The following is a 10,570-nucleotide window of genomic DNA, read 5'->3' as shown; positions in this document are numbered from 1 at the left end:
TATTTTATTTTAATTTGAGAGAGAGCAAAAGCAAGAGAGATCACAGAGGGAGAGGGAGAAGCAGATTCACCACTGAGCGGAGAGCCTGATGTAGGGCTCCATCCCAGGACCCTGAGATCATGACCTGGGCCAAAGGTAGATGCTTAACCATCTGAGCCACCTAGGCACCTCTGCTATATTCAGTCTTGCTGCAAAAGTTCTACTTTCAACTCTTTTGTGTATTAAGTTTCTGTGTGTGACTTTACTGGAAAATGGGTTCTATACAAAAAGGGTGGGGGGCTATCCAAGATCTTGATAATCACTGAATTTAGTCATCCAGTATTTACGAACTTATGAAAATCACATTTTCTGACAGGCTGATAATTCTGGAATCAAAGATGAGTTAGAGCTCATGATTAGTAAAGGAGAAAGGAATGTAAAACAGAGAAATTGCAGTTAAACTGAGGCTTAAAAATGAACAGTAATTTGTCAGATAGTGTTGGGGGAAAGGTGCTATTAACAATGGAAGCATCATATAAAAGGACTTAACCTTCTCCGAGATGGTGGAAAATTCACTGTGACAAGAATGTAGATGTGTAGTGAAGGGGGCAGGAGACGGTGGTGGGACCAAAGAGCAAATCATTTTCACTCCCAGTTAAGGGAATCGGATTTTAGTATTTAGGCAACAAAAGCTGACATTAAGCAGGAAGGTAACTTGGTCAGAATGTCCTATTTTTAGGACCATATATGTGATGGCAGAGTAACAGAGTATATAGGTAGGGGTGAGACAGGACTTATGGCAGGGAAACCAGGTAAAAGTTGAAGTTGGATTTGATGAGGAATTACGAGAGTGACAGCATTTCTATGATAGAAATTAATAACCTCTGCTTAGACGTAGGGGTAAGAGGGTGAGCTTCCAGACTATAAGTTTCTATAAAAATGAGTGGCAATGATGTTACATTAGGGAAGGAGAGTCTGGGGGGCATAGGGTTGCCCAGGGCAGTTGGAGTGAAACGATGGGAGAAGATAAAGGAAATATTGAGTTGATATACTCATAACTTGGGGAGAAATTGAAAACACAGAAAACCCACTTTACTTTAGTTCTGGTGTTATGTGAAAGACAAAGATCCAGTTTAGGTCAATAGGCCTAACTTCCAGGGCAATAGGCAACTGCTGCTTCCTACCGCACTATTCCTCCCAAAAAACAAATGATGAAGACTGAACCCTCATTGTCCTATTGAGATTTCTGATCCCAAAGTCTAGCTAAATGGCAGATTAGTGGTTTTCCCATGATGCAGAGTGAGATTTTGAATCTTCATATGTTCAGTGTTAGTTTATTAGCTACTTAAAGTTGTGATTATTCCTCTTTTCTCACAAGTTCAAAGCCTAACTCATTGGTCATGTGGATTACAAAATAAGAATACATTAATTTATTGTAACAGAGACTGGTTTAATTAATAAATCTTTTTGAAAGTTTTTTTGTGTGTGACAGATCTTACATAAATAAATAGTCTTTAAAGTGGACTTTTGAACAAGGACAGAAAATTCCTCTTCCTAATTTGAAACTTTCTACAATCAACTGAAATTGAAATTATGAACACTGTCCATAATTATTGTTTCAGTTAGTTCTCAGTGAGATAATACAAATGAAGAATACAAAAGAAACTCATGTGCCATTTTAATGTCATTTCGCCTAAATACTTTTCCCAAAAAGTCACACTCACAACCATTTGATAGCTTCAGAGGGATACAGTGTGTGAAAGAATATTCCAATGACATAATATACAAAAATGTGTTACATATAGAAGAATAAAAATTTATGTTTTGGGGGTTATTGCCGTGGGAAGAAGGGTCTGATCTTCATAGACATCTTCTTCATTGAATACCAGGACCCCTTCCAGTTCATCCATACCACTCCATCATCTGTGCCATGTTTTGCCATGTCCCAGCTGTAATGTCCGCCCCAATAGTACCTGCCATTTGGATTGGCTGCATGGCATCTATTATACCACCATCCACCGCCATCTTCTTTAGAACACTGTTTTCTGGTATCTGTAGTTATCCTGAAAGGAAATGTTTGGGGTTATTAGAACTGCAGTGCTGTTGAGTTAATTCTTCGCAAAATACCCACAGAAGAGTGCCATGCACAGTACTCTTTCACTCTGGTTTTATAAGTAAAATCAAACTAAAACACAAAAGGCCTCCTCTGCCCTATAGCAAGAAAGAGAGAGAACTGGGCCTGGTGACAAGTTCATCTGCATTTGTTTCTTTAAACTGACAAGTCAGCTTTCAGCTCCTTTAGTATTAGAGAACCCTGGAAAACAAAATGAAGGTTCTAATATACTATACCTTAGAACATACAGACAGAGAAACTTATCTAAATGCTCACTACACAGAAGGTAACTGTGCTCTCGTTCTAGTTCCATCTTTTATCATTGTATGACCTTGGGTAAGTTACTTTGTCTCTCTGAACTTCATCCATCAAGTGAGGATAATAATGACAAGCTTATAGCAGAAATGGTTTAGAAAGTGACACATGAAGAGCTTAGTATCGTGGCTAGGGCCGAGGAAGCACCCAAGAAATGACAGTTATCAATAACATGAGCTGCCATTGAGGATCCCAATCACAACATTCTTAGTGGCTTTTAAAGCAGGGATGAAAGACATCATACATACCAGCCATCGTTGTCCCTGTCATACGTGCTGAAGTACATGCCGTTGTGAATGGTCATAGTTTGATTCTCTCCAGCCAGTTGAGAAGCTCCCTCTATGAGGGCATTGCCAGCTGTTCCCTTATATTTGCTCACAGAGAGTTGGTATTTGTTGGCCTCATTCTGTACAGTGAATCCTCCGTAGAGGGCCTTCACCTTGTCACCTTTCCAGTCCTCCATTTCAATCAAAAGTTCCGTGGGTCCCATGTTGGTAAGCTGGCTAATTTTATCATTTCCAAGCCAATACTCACCTAAAGGAAAAATAAAATTAAGTCTCTCCAAAAACAACACCTCTGGAAATTAAAAACTGCCTTCCTTCCCTTATCTTTAGTTTTCACAATCTTTTTGTAAACTCTTCTTAACCTCCTAAAAACAGACTCTCAGCACTATAGTTTTTAAATGGAAACAAAAAAATTTTCCAATGGGATAATTTATTTTGATTTCCCAGTTTTTACCTGGTAGACCACAGTATTTTTTCCCATCGGCATTGGTTGCAATATTTCCAAATCCTTGTTTATACGGATCCCATTTCCTGCCAAAGTCAACACTACCATCTTGACGGTTCTGAATTACTGTCCATCCTTTGGTTGAAAGAAACAAAAATGGCACATATTCACCAATAACAAATAATCTCACTTCGGGGAGAATGTCTGAATTCCTCACCTATTTAATTTATTTTATGCCCACCTATGTTAAGTGCTTCAAAATGGATACAATAAGGAAATGAATATGAAAGGAAAACTTAAAATCTTTGGAGATCTCAAGTGCTTTATCTTACCCCCAAATTGTGAATTGTGAATCACAGGTATTTTATAACCTTTAAAATATAAAAAAATAAAATCCAAGTCAAATGGCTCATTGTTAGGTGTATTAAAGCTAGGTCTTATTTCTTAGCATTGTATGGTTTCAAAACAATTACAGCATAATAGGTGAACAACTATGGAATACTTACCTCCACTCTCTGTGGTCATATCACAGTATACTCTGTATGGTGTGAGAGAACTGTGAGGCTGAATGAGATACATTTCAGATGTTTCACCTCCATTCCTGATAATTTCCTCACATTCTGCAAACATAAGATAACATATGTTCAAGGAACAACAACATAACTCCTTGATTTTTAGTCATCAATTTTATAAGATAACTGATGACACAGATTACTGATGAATGTTTTATTTAAGACATTTGAGAATAAATTATAGAAACCGAATCATCCTTTTACTAAAAATCAAACTCAGTTTTGAGTTCTATTTCCCAAGGGGATGAAACAAGCCCTTCTCCACCTTTTATGTCCTAGGATATACATAACCTGCCAGAACACATGGGATGGAGAAACTCCTACGCCCACCCATGCTTCTGCCACCTACCCAAGCAAACACGCACATTAGCCAGGTGGAGAGACCACCATTGTTACACTACATCCTATTCATCAAACACTGGCGAATACATTAGGCTAAGTCAGAACACAGCATGCTTAGGGATATCTTCATGATGTGCTCTTATGTCATTAGGATTGGTTGGGGAAGAGCCACTAAGCTTTTTGAAGTTCTCTTATTTTTAGAGAGTATTTGTTCTGGAACCCTCTAGAAATACGTTTATTAACTAGTTACCTTTGCCAGACACCACAGGAATATTGCAACTGACTGTGCATGGGGTGCGGCAGTATTCCATCTGAGCTGAGACATCAGATTCTAATTTTTGTATTTTGCTTCTCAGGTTTTCCAGGATTGAACGGAGTACACGAAGGTTTGTTGGGACATTGTTGTTCACAGTCTCCTCTATATATAATTGGTGCTTTTCCAGCTCTGAGGAGTACTCGTCTACTGCATTTTCATTATCTGGAAAAATGAAATTATGAAGGAATGGTAAGCATTTTCTCCCAATAAAAAACCTACAGGTATTCAACCATACAGTTGTGATTTTGATTTTCTGAGAATAAGTTAATAGACACAGAGTTACTGTCAGGCAATCATGACATGTAGTTGTACGAGAGAAAATTATTTCACCTGTGACATATACAAATTAACATAAAGTCTAGCTACTATACTAGTAACTTACCTTAGGTGTAAGCTAAAAATTATGCCTAATAATAAATACAAAACGTTCTTTATTTCTCTGGTGAGGAAAAGAGGAGAAAGCAGTGTTTAGGCCTTCCATCTCAGAAGTTCAACATCATATGGATTGGATACACTTGATTTACTTATTCATCTCACATAAGTACAGTAGAACCTTGAAATTTACAAGAAGAATGTCATGATACTTTTGAAAAATGTCCAAATTTTGATAAGCTACTCACTGAGGTGCCTATGCCAGGCTTACTCACTAGCTGATTCCTAACCACCCACCCAATAGCACTCAACATTCAGATCTCAAGATTCAAAGATTTGGTAGCGCTATCTGCAATACCATTGAGTACATCATAGATTACCCTCTTATATTCAAAACCTGAAGTATTAAATCTATAAATGCTAAATTTGAATCTGAATATTGTCTCCTGATTCACAAAATTCTTATAGAATGAAAATAAGGACTCATGGTGAATTTTTCATAGAAATTGATTCTAGCTGAGAAGAAGTGCTGAATGGTACTTATATGGCAAGCTGCAGGTAAAGGTGGCTAAGTGAGAACCTTAGGGTAATCAGGCTCATACTGAAAGCAATAGGATGTTATTTAGGCTAATCTAGAAGTGTTGATCTCAGAATCATGCATTCCCATGCATTTCAAGAAGTTCCAATTTTATAGCAGTATCAAACATAAAACACAGGATATCTACCTATTATTTGTTTCTGCCTGTTTTTCCACATCTCTTTTAGCAGAGTTATATACTGAAAGGTGCTAGCAGAGGACTGGGACACGGACTCCACATTGTTATTTAACTCTTCTATACTTTTTCTGACTGGTCTTTCCTGTTTTACCAAAGTATCTTGCAACTGACATCCTGTAGGACACAACACTCCCTGCAAACAAAGAAAATAGCACGCATTAGATAAAGGATTCAGATTATGGGTATTTGTGAAAATAGTACACGGTGAAAATTCAATGATATCATTAGCCAATATAACAACTTGTAATTTGATTTTCTGTATATAGGTCCAGAAATTCTAGAGACCTCAACATATTCCTATGAAGATTAAAATTAGTCCTTAGCATAGAATAAATAAAATTGGACTATGAAAATTTTACCACCTGAACAAATGAGGTGGGCAAAATACAAAATTAAGAATAATTTTTACAATCTTGGGCTCAGACTAAAGAAGACTAGAAAGGAACGCTTAACCCAAGGCCCAGTAAGTTTTGTAGTTATGTCCAAAATAAAGAAACAAAATAATGATGATGATGTGGGTCAAGACAACATTAGGAAGCCATGATGAAGATAAGCATTCTCTGCATGGGAGACCCATCACGACAAGAAACATCAGTGCACCCACCAGGTCTGGGTCAGCATGAAGACAGCCCCCAGCATCAGGAGCTTTTCTTTCTATTTTCTTTTGGCCAGCCGCTGTTTTTGGTGGACGAGGCCGATAGCCACCTCCACTGATGGGAGGTGGGGCAGGTCTTAGGCTGGGAGCCTCTTCCCTCTTCTTGTCAAGGGGCCGGTGACCACGGGCATTCACAGTGGGCTTCAGGGAACCAGGCAGAAATAAAATGTAAAAGTGTTATCAAAGATTTGACATGTAACTATTCCAATACACTCAATTTTTTTTAAAGATTTTTATTTATTTATTTCACAGAGAGAGAGAGAGACAGTGAAAGAGGGAACACAAGCAGGGGGAGTGGGAGAGGGAGAAGCGGGCTTCCCGTCAAGTAGGGAGCCCGATGCGGGGCTCGATCCCAGGACCCTGGAATCATGACCTGAGCCAAAGGCAGACGCTTAATGACTGAGCCACCCAGGTGCCCCTCCAATACACTCTATTTATAATTTAGGCTATCACACAATTAATGGTTTGCTTAAGGTCCATCAGCTGGCTAGTCATTGTTCTTAAATCAATAGGCTGCTTAGGTCTCCTCAGTAACAATAGAAAGAAAAACTGCATGAAAAGCTATTGCCCCAGAGGGAGTTTTGTTAAAAAGAAGCCTTAAAATAAAGCTACATCAGACTGTGAATAGTAAGGACCTTAGATTCCTGATACCTATACAATGGAATACATAAAATAGTAAGGCATCTACGCTGTCAGGAGGAATAAATATTCTCAGGCCATCCAGATTACTAAATGCCTGTAATCATTGTTCATTATTTTCCCACTTTCAGTTTTTATGAATTGATTAATTTGCCTAACTCCTATATAACAATATTTAAGAGGCAATACAGATTTATTCAAAGTGAAATTTACTTGGGATTTATTTGTAATAAGACAATCTTTGACTCTAGCGTGTTTGGAGAGGAATAAGGTACTCTGGAGCCAGACTGCTTGGATTCAAATCTTGACCCTACCACTTACTAGCTACAAAATCTTGGGCAAGTTATGGTATCTGTGCTCCAGTTTCCTTATCTGTAAAAGAGGGATAATAACAGTATCTGCTGTATAAGATGATTGTAAGGATTAAACGACTTCACATGTGACACCCTCCAAAGAGCACCGGGCACCTAGTAAGTACTCACTATTTCTATTGCAATAACACATAATAGGTACTACAGTTCAAAAGGCTTCTCCACTAATTCCAATCTTATTTTATATCCACGAAATTATTGCTTAAACCATTCTCTTGAAATTTCCTACATGATTTCTTTATCAAACACCATAATTTTCTCATATCTAAAATAATTCTCAAGGTATGCGGTTAAAATTATTTGCTAACTTAAAATATATTACATTGAAAGATAATGAAGTGGAAAATATGCAATGCAACATAAAAGTGTTGGCTGGGATTAACTAGATTGTCCTTCAGTCTTTGTTAGCAATTACACTTTTTTTATTTTTTTATTTATTTATTGAGAGAGAGAGAGAATGGTAGAGAGCACGAGAGAGAGGAAGGTCAGAGGGAGAAGCAGACTCCCCGCTGAGCAGGGAGCCCGATGCGGGACTCGATCCCGGGACTCCAGGATCATGACCTGAGCCTAAGGCAGTCGTTTAACCAACTGAGCCACCCAGGCGCCCCCACTTTTTTTTAAATTACACTAATTACAAATTAACAAATGACTAGATGTGAAGCAGAAGCTAAACCCTCCAGCTATTCCATGAGCCTAGAAGTCAGGCAATGACTCTATTTTGAATTTTACTGTCATTTATTCATTAAGTTATAATAATATTTAACATTTAGTGAGAGGGTGCAAAGCTTCCAACCCAGGCAATTTGGCTCCAGATCTCCCTGCTTCGTCACTATAGTATTGGGATATGTGTAATTGTAATAAAAATAATAACGTGTTAGGAGTTGGGGAAAATATACATATTTCATGTGGTCCTGGTCTGTTCTACCAGGAATTTTATGAAATGTGCCTCATCTTTTATTGCAAATCAAATTACAGTAGAAGAAAAATATTTTCTTTCTATTTCATAGTGCCATTAGTTAGCATTGATGGTCTAGCTTTACCAGAGAAAGGGGAATTAAAAATATTTAAAGAAATTCTGTGGATATTTAGGTTCATGAAGATCACTTAGTGAAAAAACAAAAACTAGAAAATCCATTTGGGAGCCTAAACTAGTAAACTATCTCTGTAAGGATTAGCTGGTGAGTAGAAATGTAAAAGTGCTTAGCCAAGTATTTGTAAAAGTTTACTCTTACACATTCTTTACATTCTTCTTACCTAATGCAATTAACCAGACAACTATCTTTTTATCTGTATGGTTTGATAATTAAAACAACTTAGCTTTCCTTCAAATTCAACAAATGATCTGAACAAATCACTTCCTTCAAGTATTATTGTATACTCTTTATTTCTAGTGTGACAGACTATGTTATATACAAGAAATTTGATCATGATTCATTTGAGAATAAAATTAAAATCCTTTAAGTATTTATCTCCCTAAATACATTTCTATATTTTTGTTATCTTCAAACCAAGAGAAATAAATCAGCAAAGATAGTAGTTGATGAAAAACTGTTCCACAAATGAATAAATTATACTGAGCTATGTGTTTCATAACTATTAATAACAATAAACACTACTTATGATTTAGATTTTCTCACTTGAAAAAACCCAATTACTTCATTTTATATCACTGTACTTGGTCTATTCTGCTTTTAGATTAGTTTACAATTTCCATTCATAAGTCACCAGTAATTTCAAGAGATATATATTACTCTCCTTCACCAAAGAGTAATCTATCACAGCTTTTTTTCTCTTAGAATACTGCTTTTTCATTATTTTATAGTCCACAAAATTCTCAGATTTGTCCTCATAATTGTAATAACATATTGCTAGAATTAAATGAAAATCACAGTACTCAGGATAACAAGTGAGAAAAACAATCTTACCGCAGCTCTGTCTCTTTCATCCTGGGAAAATAAAGGTAAGAAACCAGAAAACAAGAAATTATTATTTTGTTTTTATGTAAGAAATACTATGTAACATTCTTTAAATAAAATGGGTCCCTGAGATTAACAATTGCATTTCATAACTAAAATCGAGGTTAATTTCATTAAGATATTCATATGATTACACTGTTATATTTTATATTAATAATATTAGTAATAATATAATAAGTTTAAAATAGTCACCGAAGAGTCATAATATTGAGCTTGTGACTTAACAATAAAAACACACAATAATAGCAATAATAGATTCTTCATGGTTTTAAATTTTTGGAAGTTCCAAGAAACCGTCCTTTGCTTGTGGACTTCACTGAGAGATCTTCAGTCCTATATATAGCTGAGTCCTTTGTTACATAGCACTTTAGAAATGGTTACCTTCCTTAGTTAATATTTAACACTTTGGTTCACTTGTTGGCTGAACCATTTTATCACTTAAGCAACATCTTCCCAGCAAGACTTATTTACTTGTCATACAACTATTCTCTGTTGGCTGAATTTAGAAACACCACAGTTTTTAAGTGGACATTAGGAGGAAAAATTAGGACATTCCTCAAAGAAGTGTGTATTACCTTTCCAGTAAATTAGTGTAGATGCTGCACAGGCTCACAAAGAATGTGTGAAGAAATAAACATTTTTCATCTAAGCACAAAAATTTGGACCTACTCACAAGGAATCCACTAAAACTGTGAATTCACAAAAAGTATAGCACAAACGTTTATGCTTTGAGGCAATCATGTAATTAAGTTTTAAGAGGCCAATACATTAAGAATAATATATCACAATGTGTTTAAACTTTCTTTTAGACATTGATCAGAATAGGAAAATTAATAACTCAGGCCTTATACTCTGATAGACAAACATCAAAAGGAAAAATGTCAACTTCTCTTTTTGCTCTCACTTCTTTCCACAGTTTGTCCTTTAGTAATATAAGTTAAAGTGTTCAGAAAATTCCAAACAACTGTTGAAATAATTAAAAGAGCACAGATTCCTAAATCAAAATCATTATTATTGTGATTGGGACACATAATTAACATTTATTTTTATATTACATTATATATATATATTTTACAGTATATTATATTGTTTATAAAGACAATGTTATTTTACCATTAGTGAAGCCTTCATACATCTATTTCAAATAGAGGCTCAGACACTAAATGTGGTCCATTTCCTATCATTATTTCCTGTAAGCCACCAAATCCCTCTCTTATTTTTTTATTTATTTGTTGCAATCTGGATTAGCAACTCCTACAAGAGTCAATGGGGAACTCAAAGTCAACAACACTAATAAATCCCAGAAAGTGTATTGCTTTATAGCATTTTTTGTGTGTGCGTATGTGTGTGTTGAGTACGGAAAGTAAAACATTCTCGCAACATTTAAAAAATAATTTTTTGAAAGCATGTTATCC

At 36.0% G+C, this 10,570-nt stretch overlaps 1 protein-coding gene across 1 annotated transcript; it reads right to left on the bottom strand.

Annotated features, from left to right (window-relative positions):
* Positions 1–1,408: 1,408 nt before the first annotated feature.
* Positions 1,409–9,557, bottom strand: FGB (fibrinogen beta chain). The gene is made up of 9 exons (XM_027598090.1): positions 9,348–9,557; positions 9,105–9,125; positions 6,119–6,310; positions 5,464–5,647; positions 4,301–4,528; positions 3,643–3,756; positions 3,146–3,271; positions 2,656–2,941; positions 1,409–2,042 (listed from the first exon to the last, which is right to left on the bottom strand). The coding sequence occupies exons 1-9, from the start codon at positions 9,417–9,419 to the stop codon at positions 1,811–1,813; spliced, it is 1,455 nt and encodes a 484-aa protein (XP_027453891.1). The 5' UTR covers positions 9,420–9,557; the 3' UTR covers positions 1,409–1,810.
* Positions 9,558–10,570: the final 1,013 nt, after the last annotated feature.

The sequence above is a fragment of the Zalophus californianus genome, chromosome 2, assembly GCF_009762305.2.
Source record: "Zalophus californianus isolate mZalCal1 chromosome 2, mZalCal1.pri.v2, whole genome shotgun sequence".
In the NCBI taxonomy this organism is placed as follows: Eukaryota; Metazoa; Chordata; class Mammalia; order Carnivora; family Otariidae; genus Zalophus; species Zalophus californianus.
The sequence above is the reverse complement of the archived record's forward strand: the minus strand, read 5'-3'. Positions and strand labels throughout refer to the sequence as shown.